Source organism: Canis aureus, chromosome 36, assembly GCF_053574225.1.
Source record: "Canis aureus isolate CA01 chromosome 36, VMU_Caureus_v.1.0, whole genome shotgun sequence".
NCBI lineage: Eukaryota > Metazoa > Chordata > Mammalia > Carnivora > Canidae > Canis > Canis aureus.
In genome coordinates, this window is record NC_135646.1 from 5,343,372 (window position 1) to 5,357,868 (window position 14,497).

Below are 14,497 nucleotides of genomic sequence, written 5' to 3' on the forward strand. Positions count from 1 at the left end.
CTGGCCTCTCCTCCACAGGACCTCCAGCAGCTTCCCCCCTTCCCCTAGCCTTGCAGGTTTTGCTTTTTCTTTGCCTTCCTTCCTGTGGCAGACCAGTGTCTCCCTGGGGATATCTGCCTCTTTCAAGGGACTCAGCTGGGGCAACACAGGTTTCTTCCCAAGACTCCTCTATCTCTGCCCCAGCCAAATGCGCCCAACTGCTGGTGAGCATAAAGCAGAAGCGACCAGAGGACCAGGATGCTGAAGGCGCCCAGAAAGTGTTGCACTTCGGCTCTGTTTCCGTGGGCTGTACCGTGGAGAGGCAGATCAAGCTGTACAACCCTTCGGTGGTAGGCGTCCTGTGTACCAGGGGAGGATGGGGCAGGACCACAGGACTGGCTGCTCCTAAAACCCATCCCCTTTACAAAATGCCATCTTTCTCTCCATACCTTTGGCCCCAAGCCTCATGTAATTAACCCACGGCTGTTGATACATACACGTGTCAACAAGTCCCCTCCTCTCTTCTCAGCTGGGGGCTGGGCTGGAGTCTTCCTTGGCCACCCCGAGAACCATTCCAAGAGCAGCCCTTAGGGGATCTAACCCCAGGACCACAGCTCGTCTTTGTGGTACCTTGGGGAAAGAAAAGAGTGCCCCCCAGGCCGTCCCAGGGCAAGGCGCACAGCTTGGCCCCTTCCTTCCTCCTGGTGGAGGTGGCCTCCATGCTCAAACTGACAAGTGGGCCATGGGCTGGACTTCGCTGCCCTCACCCCCTCAGCTGGGCTCTTGGGAAAGACGCTGCCTCAAGGCAGCTGTGACCTGTGACCTGACCTGACCCTTCCTGCCCTCACCTGGCCCCACAGGTGAGCGCTCCCTTCAGGATCGAAGTGGCCCCGGATATGCTGGCCGAAGATCATGCCTTCTCTTGCCCCACGACCCATGGCAACGTGCCCCCGGGAGAGAAGAAGTCCGTGTCCGTGTTCTTCCACCCAGAGACCTTGGACATCAGAGCTATTGACTACTTGTCCATCGTGCCCTCTGGCTGTGCCTCCCAGACCCTGCTCAAAGTCGTTGGCTTCTGTAGAGGTACTGGCAGCCCCAGGACGCTGCGCTGCTGCTGCTCCGCCGGGACAGGAGCAATCCCACGTTTAGGGCTGGGAAGGGCTCTTGGGCTCCTTAGAAGGGCCTGGGGCCTCCTTCCCTTCAGCCTGGGCGTCTGCTGCCCCCTGGTGGGCTCGGCGGGGAATCAGATTTGGGCCCTGGAAGGAATGTTCCTGCCCTGGCCCCTGGGTGAGCGAGGAGGTGGGCTCAGGTTGCTGGGGCTCTGGGCCTTTCCAGCACAGCTTTCCGTCTCCAGGAAGCACCACTCTCCATCAGGCGGACGCCTCCTGAGACATCCTCCGAGAGGCTGATAGGCCCCTCTACCCGACCAGTACAAGTGGGTCATGCGGCCCTGCTCACGGAGCCCCGTCCCCTCTACCCAGGTCCTGAGGTGTACCTGCAGCACCACTGCGTCAACTTTGGCTGGGTTAACCTTGGGCAGACCTCGGAGCAGGCCCTGTGGATTGAGGGCAGGTCTGACTGCACAGCCTACTTCCAGTTTGCCATGGACTGCCAAGAGAGTGTCTTCAGCATCAGGCCTACCTTTGGGACCCTGGTGGGCAAGGCCCGTGTGACCCTGCACTGTACCTTCCAGCCCACTCACCCCATCATCTACTCTCGCCGGGTGGCCTGTCTCGTCCACCACCAGGTGAGCCTTGGGGGAGGAGGCGGGGATGGGGTTTCCCTGGGAGTTGGAGGAGCCCAGCCTGAGGCCCAGTCATGAAGACAGGGCTCGGTGATCACTCTCCTGTATTCTGAAACTTCTGCTTGGATCATCTCTGCCTGGCTTTTGGAGCCAGAACCCCCCGGCCAGGGGCGCAGGAAGGTTCGGCTCCCTCCAAGCCAAGCAGGTGTGCCAGTCTTGTCCTGATTCCTGCTGGGTCCAGGGCTTTTCCACCACTGCTGCTAATGGGAGGTGGGGGGGAGGGACTGGACTCACCCCTGCAGCATGTGCAAGGGTAGAGAGCCTTGAAGTGAGGATCCAACGCAGGGCCGTGAGCAAGGTTGTACAAATTGTGTCCTGACCAGCTGGCACCTGGCCAAGGTGGCAAATGGGGGCTGAAAGCTAGTCTTATACAGACAAATGTCACAGGACCCACTGTTCCTGGACCTGATTGGGACCTGCCACTCGGACAGCACCAAGCCAGCCATCCTGAGACCTCAGCACCTCACTTGGTACCGCACACACCGGGCACGGGGCCTGACGTTCTATCCTCCTGACATCCTGGGCATCATGCTGAGGGAGAAGAAGCTGCAACAGGATAAGGATGGGGCGCTCATGATTTCCACTGAGGTTTGACAGGCCCTTTGGGGCACCCCCCACGCACACACACAAACAGGCTACCCTCCCCAGGGTCATGCCCTTTTCTCTAGAAATTCTTGGCAAGTCCTGTGCCCTCAGAGCCCTATGGGTACCTTTAGTAGTTGGGGATGACCTGTGTGGAGCCCTAGTAGTTTTTTCTAGAAAGAGGCATGCAAATGAGGGGCAGTGGCAGGAGGAATGGTAGTTGGGCCCCCGCTCACCTGTCTCTCCCCATACAGGACCTGGAGGACATGTCAGCCCTGCAGTGTCCTCTCATTCCTCCCATGACTGAGTATTTCTTCGATGGTACCAGCGACCTAGCCATTTTCCCCCCACCTGTCAGCATAGAACCCACGGAGGTGGATTTTGGTGCCTGCCCTGGGCCCAAAAACCCCAACCCTGTCCCCCTGTACTTGATGAACCACACCAAGGGCAAGATCACGGTGGTCTGGACGCACAGGTCTGACTGCCCCTTCTGGGTGACCCCAGACACCTGCGACGTGCCACCACTCAAGTCTATGGCCATGCGCCTCCACTTCCATCCACCTTACCCCAACTGTCTGTATGTTGTGGAGCTCGAGGCCTTCGCTGTCTATAAGGTATGCCCAAGCCGAAGAGACCAGGGGTGGGGCTGCCTCTCTGTCCTGAAGCTTGAATGGCAGGGCAGGGTTGAGGGAGTAGGGTGGGGGTGCTCTGGGATCCATCCCCTCCGTGCCAAGCTCCTCCGTGGCCACAGAATAGTCCTTACTGGTTTGTCTTCTCCCAAGCTCAAAGGCTGCCTTGCTAAGGGGCTTCCTGGCCCATCTGACTATGCCTCATTTATATGTGGCCTCCCACTCCGGAGAACTCAGTTGGGGTCAAGCCCTTTAGGAAAATTCAGCACATAAGGAGTCACTCTCTGGGGTTCCTGGCTTCTCTCTAGTTCTTGAAGTAGGAAGTAGTCCGTCCAAACGAGCCGTGGGCAGGAAGCAGAGCCTGGGAGACCAAGTCAGGGGTCTAGATCATTAGTTGAGGGGTGGGGTAGGGGCTCCAAGCACAGCTTCCCTTGGCCAGAGGCTCGGAGCACAGGCTGTGCCCAACCCAGCCTCATGGTCGCAGATGCTGGTCGCTCCCTCATCTCTGATCCTGCTTTTTTTCCCTTCCCTGTGGGCTCTGCCTACATGGATGTTCTTTCCCAGGGGTCAGGATGCTGGGGCTGAGAGAAGATTAGCATCCCTTACCAGCTAGATGACCCTGGGCAAGTGCCTTAATGTCTGAACCTTGGTCTTTTCATCTAAAAAATGGGGTCATATCTGAACTTTCAAGAAGGCTTTCCAAAGCTGAGACTTTAATTGCCTCCGATCTAACATCTTGGCAGAGGGGGAATGTGGAGGCTTGGCCAGGGCCGAGCCCTCCCGATATTTAGGCCACTGGCTCTAGCCCTGCGCCGTCTGATAGGGCAGCCACCAGCCACATGTGGCCACTGAACCCCTGAAATGCGGCTAGCCCAAACTGCGATGGGTTGTAAGAGACCCACCGGCCTTCAAAGACTTCGTGCAAAAAGAATGTGAAGTATTGGGATCCCTGGGTGGCGCAGCGGTTTGGCGCCTGCCTTTGGCCCAGGGCGCGATCCTGGAGACCCGGGATCGAGTCCCACATCGGGCTCCCGGTGCATGGAGCCTGCTTCTCCCTCTGCCTGTGTGTCTGCCTCTCTCTCTCTCTCTCTCTGTGACTATCCTAAATAAATAAATAAAATATTAAAAAAAAAAAAAAAAAGAATGTGAAGTATCTTACGCATCACGTATATATTGATTATATGTTGAAATGATCAGCTTCGGCATCTATGGGGGTAAATCGACATATCACTGAAATTAATTTCCCGTGTTTCGCTTTGGGAAACAGTGGGGCCAACAGAACACGTGAAATGACGTCTGCGGCTTGCGTTTGCGGCTCGCGTTCTGGTTCTGTTGGCCAGCGAAGCTTCTCTAGGCACATTCCTGCAGGATCAGTGCTGTTCCTACCTCCCCTGTTGTGGTTATTACAGGGCGGATCGGCCGAGACCGGGCCTGGCGCGCCAGTCAGAGCTGTCAGGACGGCTGCTCTCTGCGCCGCCCTCCCAGGGAGCCCCCTCCTCTCTCTGTGCCCAACATGAGGCTCTTGTAGTGCAGGGGGGCAGGCTGGGGGGCCCCGCAGGGTCGGACTCGGGCCTCTCAGCTTGGGTCTGGCCTCCTTGCAGGTCCTGCGGAGCTACAACAACATCGAGGAGGACTGCACCGTGTGCCCATCCTGGTGCCTGACCCTCCGTGCACGAGGCCATAGCTATGGTGCCTTCTTGGAGCACCACATCCCTCAGTATTCCCTGGATGCCCCCAAGGTGAGCGTGGCCCCAGTCGCAGTGGGAGGTGGGACAGGGGAGCTTGGCGACTGCCTGGCTCTGAAGATCCCTCTCCGCACTCCGATGGCCTCAGATACCTCTCAGTACCCTCCTGGGCCATCCCAACGTCCCCACCACCAGCCTCTGGGCTCTGGGCATGTAGGACTCTCTCATGGGCCAGACTGCGCTTGGACCACTGGCCCCTCCCAGCTCCCTCTGATATAGTCCCTGGGCCTCTCAAACTGAGGTTTAAAATTCTCTAGCTCCTTCATTTGTTTGTGCCTGGTTTACTGAGCACCCGCTAGGGATATGGCCACCCACCTTGAGCCCCTGCCCTTGGAGATTGCCCAGGCCTGTAGGGGTCACGGAGCTAGCTGGTCCCTGTCATGATTCCCAGGCCTCTCTCTCTCTCTTTTTAAGATTTTATTTATTTGGATGTGTGGGTGGCTCAGTGGTTGAGCGTCTGCCTTCAGCTCAGGTTGTGATCTCGGGCTCCTGGGATCGAGTCCTACATCGGGCTCCCCACAGGGAGCCTGCTTCTCCCTCTGCCTGTGTCTCCCTCTGCCTCTCTCTGTGTCTATTAATATTTTAATAAAATATATTTTAAAAAGATTTTATTCCTGGACCCTGGGATCACACCCTGAGCCGAAGGCAGACACTTAAGCACTGAGCCACCCAGGCGCCCCCACCCTGCCCCCAGGCCTCTCTGAAGAGCCCTCAAGGGCCCTGTCTACCTGAGCAACGGCCAGATGACAGAAGGCCTAAAAGCATAAACCCTGGAGCCACATAGCCAAGGTCTGGTCCTGGCTTCTCCTTTGATGCCTCTTCCCAGCCTCCCTTACCTTTGTCATCCTTCCCATCCTTTGTCTCCACTGCCTTTATGCCTCCTGTTGCTGGAAAGGTGCCACTTTGGGGCACTGTGCTGGGGGTGATCCTGCTCCCCTTTCCACCACCAATTGCACTTCTGCTCTCCAATCCCCAACTGACTTCACCCCCGAGATTCAGCTCAAATCTCTCCCTGACTGCATGGGGTTGCCCTCACTGACCCCTGTCCCTTAACCTTGGCCAGTTCATCCCACAGTTTGTGGTCTTTGCTGCTGCCCAGTTGACTCTGGGCCTGTGTTGCCCCCCACTGTCTCACACACGTGCCCCTGGACAGGGCACCCTGGTCAGCAATTTTGGGCCTCATGTTGTATGGCCTCCCCAGCTCTTAGTCGGCAGCTGGCCATACCCTACATGCTTAAGGAATGTTTGGAAGCTGGGATTTCTGGGGCTTTCCCTTTCTCAAAGTGGGGTTCCCCTCAGCCATCTGTATGAATCATCTAGAAGGGGCTGCTTATCCCAGAGCTTCTGGAGCAAGATCTTAAAGTGAATTCTCCAAAGGATGATTTAAGGGCACCCTAAAATGAAAGACCTTCATAACTTTGAGGAGGGGTCACAGAAACCTCCGTTTCCTGGGCCCACTTCCTACAGCCACTCTGTCTCCCCATCTAGAGGTCTCTGGAAGACAGAAGCATTTTTTTGTGCCAAGCTGTGTCCCTCCATTCCCTGCTCCCAGGGTAGTGACTGGGATGTGTGGCAGTACCTTGGAGCTCCTTGTCGGAGGCAGGCCCACCCAAGGCCACATAGACTTCCCTGATCCCCTTGGCGTCCCGGGAATATTGAGGGATGTGGTGCTTGTGTGCACATCAGCGGAGTGTTGGAGGGGGAAGTGCATAGATCTGAGCTTGGTCCATTTTATCTCGCACCGCAGCTCTTTCCAGCAGTGTCCTCCAATGAACCCTCCTACCGCAGCCTGCTCTTGATCAACAAAGGCTCCATGATGTTGACCTTCAACTTGGCCCCCCAAAGCAGCTCGGACATCTCCCTGCGGCCCAGCTCGGGCCTTGTGGCCCCCAAGGCCCACCAGATCCTCTTCGTCTGTACCTACCCCAAGGGCAACTCCTGGAAGCAGCACATTTTCTACTTGCAGTTTAATTTTTGCCCCCAGTATCTCAAGGTAAAAGGCAGAGCCAGGGGACTGGGTCCTGAGGAGTGGGCTGTAGTTCAGGGCTTTCCTTTTCAAAGCTAGATTCTGAGGCTAGCTTCCGAAGATCCCCTAAAATAGTCAGGGGACTGCTTCTCCCCAGGAAGTGCCATAGCAGGGAGAAGACCCCTTGGCTACATCTGTGAACAGCTCTCCCACCCTCAGGGCCCAGCATATCCACCTCAAGGTGTCTGGGACAAGAAAAGGGGTGCAGAGGTCCCAAAGGAATGAGTGGGGGCAATAGTAGGCTCCCATCTGCAGGTTGCAGAGGGGCGTATGGGGCTGGGCCAGGGTGGTGGGCCCATGTCTGGCCCATGAAATGGTCTGTACATCCTCTCTCAGTCCCTGAGTTCTTTTCAAGAACTGTCTTCTGGATCGGCCACTACCTCCTCTGCCGGGACAGAAGCTGCTGGTGCCTGGGCTGGAGGAGGGCCTTTTGCTGCCCTCCGCAAGGGGGAAGAGCTGCCCACTCGTGGCTTCTTGGACATGTAGGGGAGCCAGGGCAGCAGGGTGACGTCAGGACACTGCCCTACCTCCTCCGGCCCTAGGAGGTAATCATGCAGAGCCGGGAGGAGCCTCTGCAGCTGAAGCTGGACACCTGTAGGAGTGTGTTCTTCAAGCCGACCTGGGTGGGCTGCTCCTCCACCAGCCTCTTCACCTTCCACAACCCCTTGCGTCTGCCCCTGGAGTTTGAATGGAGGATTTCCCAGCAGCACCGGAAGATGCTGGCCGTCCAGCCTGCTCGGGGGCTTATCCAGCCCAGCGACAGCCTTGTGAGTCCTGCCCCACTGCTGGGGGCCCATGCTCCCCTCTGCTTGCTCCCTGCCCCCCAGCCAAGGCACGGACTCGGGGAAGTCTACGTGAGCTTGGGTGGGCTGTGTGCAAGGAGATCCCAGGGCATCTCTCACTCATGCCTATCAAGGGCCGGGCTTACAGTGTGCACCTTCCCATTTAATCTGTGATCCCTTCCCTTGACTTAGAAGTGGAGGTTACTGTTACCACTGTCCTAACCCCCATTTTACAAAGAATGGAAACTTAGAGAAGGAAAAGCCATTTCACTAAGATGATAAATGAAGAGGTGCAGAGCTGACACTTGAACCAGTTTCAAGGGGGCAAAGTCCTGTCTCCATCCGTGGTCGTCAAAGCCACGAGATCCTCTGGAGGTGGTTGGGAGCAGCTGGATTTGGGGCCAAATGGTGGATATCATTAAGGTGTGAGGAAGAGGAGTCCTTGAGGCCTCAGCAGCAGTCTGGAAGGGGGACACCAGCTGGATCCCAAACTAGCAGAGCCCCATTCCCTGGTCGAGGGCCTTATGGGTTAGTTGGGGGTGGCCAAACTTGGGCCAAGAACCACCAAGACGTGGTGTCTGGAAGAACCCAGGTAGTAGTCAGTGAGGCGAGAGACCACATGGGCTCTGGAGTCAGCTTCAAGAGTTCACACTCCAGGGATCCCTGGGTGGCGCAGCGGTTTGGCGCCTGCCTTTGGCCCAGGGCGCGATCCTGGAGACCCGGGATCGAATCCCACGTCGGGCTCCCGGTGCATGGAGCCTGCTTCTCCCTCTGCCTGTGTCTCTGCCTCATTCTCTCTCTCTCTCTGTGTGACTATCACAAATAAATAAAAAATTTAAAAAAAATTAAAAAAAAAAAAAGACTTCACACTCCAGCTCCCACCAAGCCCCCTCACCAGCCGTGTGACTTTGGTCAAGCTACCCCACTTCTCTGCCTCCAGTATCTCATCAGAAAATGAGGTACTAAAATAATGCCACTGACCTCGTGGGGATAAAGGACGGAGGGGCTGAGGGAGATAACACACGATGCCTGGCACAGGGTAACTGCTCAGAAAGGGGTACCATAGCTTGATACCCTGCAGTGGGACCTCCGACGGCCAGGAGTCCGGGCAGGGATCTGGAGAGCCCCATGCAGCGGTGATCTCTGTGACTGCAGACGCTGACGTGGACCTTCAGCCCTCTGGAGGAGACCAAGTACCTGTTCCGAGTGGGGATGTGGGTCTGGAAAGCCGGTCTGCCCCCGAACACCAAGCCCCCCGCCACCACCCACTACATGCTCCGGCTGGTGGGCGTCGGCATCACCAGCAGCCTCTCTGTGAGTAGGAGAACCCCGGCAGGCGGGCTGGGGAGCTGGGGGCCAGGGCACAGGTGGGAGGAAGGCTCCAGGGTGCCCGGCTCCAAGAGGGCACGGGATGGGAGCCCGCTGGCCCTGCCCTGCCCTGGAGATTCTCTGAGGCCCGGGGTGGGAAAGCCAGGCTGCGGCTGGCTGACTCTGGCCCTCAGGCGAAGGAGAAGGAGCTGGATTTCGGGAACATGCTGGTGAACAGCACTCAGTCCAGGCTGCTGGTGCTTCTGAATGATGGCAACTGTACCCTTTACTATCGCCTCTACCTGGAGCAGTGCAGCCCCAAGGTCATGGGCAGCAGCCCCCCTGGTACTTGGGCCTGGGCGGGGACTGGGCCCAGGGAGGCAGGCCGTGGGGGACAATGGCTCAAACACAACCGCTAACCAGACCACAGTTTGAGGGCAGGCGGAGCGGGGCTGAAAACTTGGTGCTTCCACCTCTGCAGATGTGTGGCCCTGGGTGGGTGACTGTGAGCCTCAGCTTCCTCATCTTTAAAATGGGGCTGTTGCTGGCACCCACCTCACAGGGCTGCTAGGCGGAGCAGAGTGCATAGCGGGTGCTGGTGACGCAAGAAATGGTTTCCTCTGTCTGCTCTGGGAAGAGGGACTCTGCTCCCTGTTCCTGGCTCTGGGCCTGCTCTCTAGCCAGTGCTCCGCTGGCCCAGGGGAGGATATCGGGAAAGGAGCAGAAGGAGGGGCCAGGACTCTCTGGCCTGCACTGAGGGCCTCCTCTACCCTCGACCCTGCTGGGTCGTCTCTGAGCAGCCTTGCAGCTGGACCGCACAGAGGGCAGCATGCCACCCCGGTCCCGGGACACCATCTGCTTGACTGCCTCTCCCAACCAGCGGTCCCAGTACTCCTGGACGATCAGCTACTCCCTCCTCTCCCACAGAGGTACCTGGGCCATGTGGCAGAGTCGGGGCCAGGGAGGAAGGCGGGAGGAGCACATGAGCAGGACTGAGGGTCCAGACAGGGCTAGCAGGGTGAGTGTTGGCGTGCGAGGGTGCGTCCTTGGGCTGGTGTGTGTGCCCCGTACCAACCACAGCTGCCTGCCAGTGCCTATGTGTGTGTGTGTGCCTGCGTGCCCCTGAGCTGTGCAGGACTCAGCGTGGAGGGTTCAGAGCAGCACCTGTTTCCTGTGGGAACCTTAAGACAAATCCCCCAGCTGCCTTGAGCCTCAGCCTCCTCCTCCGTAAAATGGGGCTGTTATCAGCCTACCCCCGGGGCTGCTGGGAGGAGTCCAGGGCAGCACAGAAGAGTGGCTGACACTGTAGACTCGGGCCAGACTGCCTGGGATTGGCTCCTGATCCCAGCATATATTAGCTGTAGTAATCTTGGCAAGTTGTTTAAATCTCCGTCTGCCTCAGTTTCCACATCTGTAAAATGGTGATAATAATGATGCCCAGACCAAAAAAAAAAAAAAAGAATGAAGCACCAAAACATGTGAACTTCAAGGATGAACCTCGAAAACGTTAGGCCAGGTGAAGGAAGCCAGTGGCCAAAAGCCACATATTGTGTGAGTGTTTATGTGAAATGTCTAGAGCAGGCAAATCTATAGGGACAGAAAGTAGATCAGAGGTTGCTGGGGGGGTGGAGGGCTGGGGAGGGGGGAACGGGGAGCGACAGCTGCTTGGTCCCAGGCTTCCTTTTAGGGATGACAAAATGCTCTAAATTGGATAGTGCTGGTTGCAAAGCTCTGAAAATATGAAATCTCTGAATTGTATGTGTTAAAAGGATTAATTTTATGGTATATGAATTATATCTTGACGAAGCTGTTAGTGAGGGTCAGTTTGCAAACAAGTAACGGGGTGCATTTAACACAGCGATGCATGTGGAGCACTTCAGACGATGCCTGACACATAGGAAGTACCAGACAAGGCTTGGCTGTTGTCAGGAACGTCCCAGAGCCTGGGAGATGTCTGCTGCTCCTGACAAGGGTCCTGGGCAGGTCGCCAGGGGTCCCACACCTTAGGCTTGCATACTCTGCCCCAGGGCAGCTGGGAGGTGAGGCCACTCCTCTCCTCCACACCCTTCTCCCCTAGATAACAAGGCTGGGGACAGGCAGGAGCTGTGCCACGTCTTCCTGATGGCCGTGTATCCCTTACTCTCCATCCTGGATGTCTGCTCCATGGGCAGCATCGAGGGCATCACCCGGAAGCACCTGTGGCACCTCTTCTCCCTGGACAGGCTCAACAGTTACTTGGAGCGTGACCCCACCCCCCAGGAGCTCACCTTCAGGGTGCCCACCCGGCACAGGTGAGGCAGGCCCAGGGAAGGGGCAGGGCCTATTTGGGGATGTTCTCGGAGCTTTCTGCCCACACCTCCAGCACCCATCTCCCCTGCAAAGTCTTGCCCATCCCTGGAGGGGCCTGGAGAAGTCAGGGATTGGCTCAAGGTCTGATGGGCTTGCTCCCCCCTGCCCCCCCAAGTCCCACCTGCTAGAAGATGATTGCCCAGCCAGCACCCCCTGGGAGGGCCCCATACTGTCCCCATCTGACTCTGAGTCTGTTTCTCTGCTCCACACAGCACAAGCCAGATCCCCCAAGTCTTCACCCCTCTGAAGCTCGACTTCAATTTTGGGGCAGCACCAATAGAGGCCTCCCCCTCGGTAGTGCTCCTGGCCCTAAAGAACAGTGGAGTGGTGCCCCTGGACTGGTATGGCAGGCTTGGAAGGGGCTGCTGGGGGGCCCGGGAGACAGGCGCCGGAGGCCTGGTGGCTCTGAGAAGTCTCCTTGATGGGGTGGGGAGGCCAGCGTGAGATGGGGGTCAACCATCCGCACTCCAAACCTGTCGCTTCCGGAGATGTGCATAGGCTCAAGAGGGAGGGGACTGACGGGAGACCGGCACGGTCCTCCTAAGAGCTCAATGAGTGAGAAGTACCCTTTGGACACCTGCTGCAGCGCGGCACTGATGTGCAAGCCTTTTCTCCTCCGAGCTTCACACCAACCCTGGGGGAAGGAAGCCCCCTCCGCTGACTCTTTTGCAGATGAAGGCTGAGGACTCGGCTAAGACCACTCAGCCATCAGCGGCCAGAGCCAGGTTCAAAGCCAGATCTGTACCAGGTAGTCCTCAAGAAGTCTTCAGACCGCTGCTGTGTACCAGGCAGGCACTGTGCTGGGCACCGGGGTACCCCCGCCACAGCTTCGGCCCAGGAGGCCAGGCCTGCATGGGGGCGAGTTAAGACCTCTGGTGGGAAAGGACAGGGATGGGCTGCCATGGAGCCAGTGTCGGGGAGGGTGAGGCGGCTCAGCAAAGCCATGTGGGCTGCAGGAAGCCTGAGGCTGTGCCTCTGCAGTCATGTGGGCCTGGGCCTGGAGCCCTGAGCCTGCCAAGCGTGGCCCTTCCTGTGCTCGGCTTTCCTCCCATCGGGGCCCGAACTCGTGCCCAGTAAACATCCTGTTTCCAGGCCAGGGCTTTTCCTTGCTCTTCCTCCCTGCCTCTGCCACGTGTCTTGACTTCCTACTAAATTTCCCTTTGATGACTTCTAATTTTTCGTGCCTAAACGGAGGTGAGAAAGGAGTATACCCAGCTGGGTCAGGCTTGGGGGGGAAAGAACCAGGGGCCTGGCCTGGGAAAGTAGGCATAGGGGGGTGTGGTGGAGGTGGCTTCTGTGATCTCAGGAAAACTTCCAGCTTGAGCAGTCTTGGGGTGTGGTAGGGGCAGGGATGGGGTGGAGGCTGCATCATTGGGGGTGCAGTGGCCGCCCTCACTCTCTGGATTATTCCTGCCCCTGAGGAGGCTGGCTCTTTATGTGGCTCCTGTCTGAGAAGAGCCAGGACTATGAGTGGCTGAGGGCTCCTGGCCCTGATGACTTGAGGAAGCTTGGCAGGCAGGGCTGCTGGCCTGGTGGGGGAGGCCCGGGCCCGCCTGAGCTCCAGATCGCCATTCACTGGGGCTGTTGGAGTGGCCAGAAGCCAGGCGCTACAGGAAAAGCGGCGTTAGTCTGTCCGGGCGTGGAGCAGGGTATTTTGGTGGATTATGCATGCAAGTGTGTTTGTGTAGGAGCAAGCCAGCTCACACTCCGTGTGGAGAGAGTCCAGGTTGCTGGAAACCGAGGCGGGAGGAAACCCAGGCAAGGTGCCCGCTGAGCTGAGCCCATCCATCAGGAGATCATTTGAGGTTCATTCAGGAAGGCAATCCGTGCTTCTTCCTGGAGTCCAAGCACAGCGAACCTTCCTTGGAAGGCTTAACTCTCCTCGGCTTTTTGTGTTGTTGTGTTTCCTTTCAATTTCTTAGAAGGCTATTTTTGAAAAATCTAGCCAGTCTCTGCTGAGCTCATAAAGAACAGACTGAAGGTTTTATTCCCACCAAGACCAGTAAGAAATGGGGAGTGTGGACTTGGCCTGAAGGCAGCAGCAGGCCGGGACAGAGTGACAACCCCCAGGTAGGAGGGGGAGCATCTGAGGAAATAGGAGCCGTAGAGCCCTCCCCCCTCCAGGTCTCCTCCTCTGATGCTTAGGGAGGCAGAGGGCCTTACAGACATCACATATGCTGGTTAACATCTCCTGCTTCCTCGGTGCACTCGTTAGGTCTTGGCTAGATGTTTACTGGGGGCTTCCTAGGCCCGGGCTCCTGGCCTCAAAATCGAGATGCTGACCGGTCCAAGCCTGGCCCTCTGGGTGCCCCAGGAGTCTGGGGTAGGCCAGCTTTTCGGTCCAGAGTGATGTGTGTAGAAGAAAGCTACAACTGAGCTAGACCCACAGCTTAGGGAGAAGGGGCAGAGAGGCTGCAAAGAATCTTCTAGACAGAGGGCCTGGTCGGTGCACAGGTAAGATAAAAGGGCTCAGCCTGGCTGGAGCGCTGACAGAGAAGGAGAAAGGGGTGCCGAATGTGACTTGGGAGGCAGACAAGGGCCAGGGCATTGGGCCTTCTCCCAAGAGTTTGGATTTCTTGGCATTGATGGTGATGTATGTGGGGACAAGGGACAGAGACATGATCTGCCTTCAAGACCTATTGCTCTGGTCTGGGGTCAGGGTGCAAGGTGCAGGGTGCAGGGAGAGAAATGGACTAGCAGCTTGAGGCAAGGGAGCAGGGGCAGGGGCCCACACTACAGAACTGGCAGGGACAAGGGGCTGGGATTATTTGGAGGGGGACTGGGTTGGAAACAGAGGCGTCAGAACTATCCAGATAACCCCAAAGTAGCAAGATCTCCAGTTTATTTATTTTTAAAAAAGATTTTATTTATTTATTCATGAGAGACACACAGAGAGAGAGAGAGAGAGGCAGAGACACAGGCAGAGGGAGAAGCAGGTTCCATGCAGGGAGCCCAATGCGGGATCCGATCCCGGGTCTCCAGGATCATGGCCTAGGCTGAAGGCACCGCTAAACCGCTGAGCCATCCGGGCGGCCCAAGATCTCCAGTTTAGTCGCTGATCGGTATCCCCTGGATAAAATGACAAAAGCAGTTTATTCACCTGTCAAAAGACACAAAGGTGATGGAAGAAAAGCAAGAAACTCCCCAGCTCCCAACCCATGTCCACTCTGCTGGGGTCACCAGGGTTTGGAGGGGGCTTCTGCCCTCAGCACACATACAGAGCACACGCACCATCACAGCCCTGAGCACACGTACAGCACACATGCATGAATTCAAGTTACCCTTAAACTTTT

At 57.2% G+C, this 14,497-nt stretch overlaps 1 protein-coding gene across 1 annotated transcript in view; it reads left to right on the top strand.

Moving 5' to 3' along the window:
• The window catches only part of CFAP65 (cilia and flagella associated protein 65), a 32,647-nt gene that overhangs the window by 6,485 nt on the left and 11,665 nt on the right, over positions 1–14,497 (top strand). Inside the window, 13 exon segments of the mRNA XM_077885623.1 lie at positions 184–329; positions 840–1,062; positions 1,461–1,726; positions 2,171–2,371; positions 2,620–2,979; positions 4,596–4,733; positions 6,487–6,732; positions 7,308–7,532; positions 8,703–8,861; positions 9,050–9,200; positions 9,656–9,784; positions 10,933–11,146; positions 11,417–11,545. Of these exon segments, the coding sequence (XP_077741749.1) occupies positions 184–329; positions 840–1,062; positions 1,461–1,726; positions 2,171–2,371; positions 2,620–2,979; positions 4,596–4,733; positions 6,487–6,732; positions 7,308–7,532; positions 8,703–8,861; positions 9,050–9,200; positions 9,656–9,784; positions 10,933–11,146; positions 11,417–11,545 (2,587 nt within the window).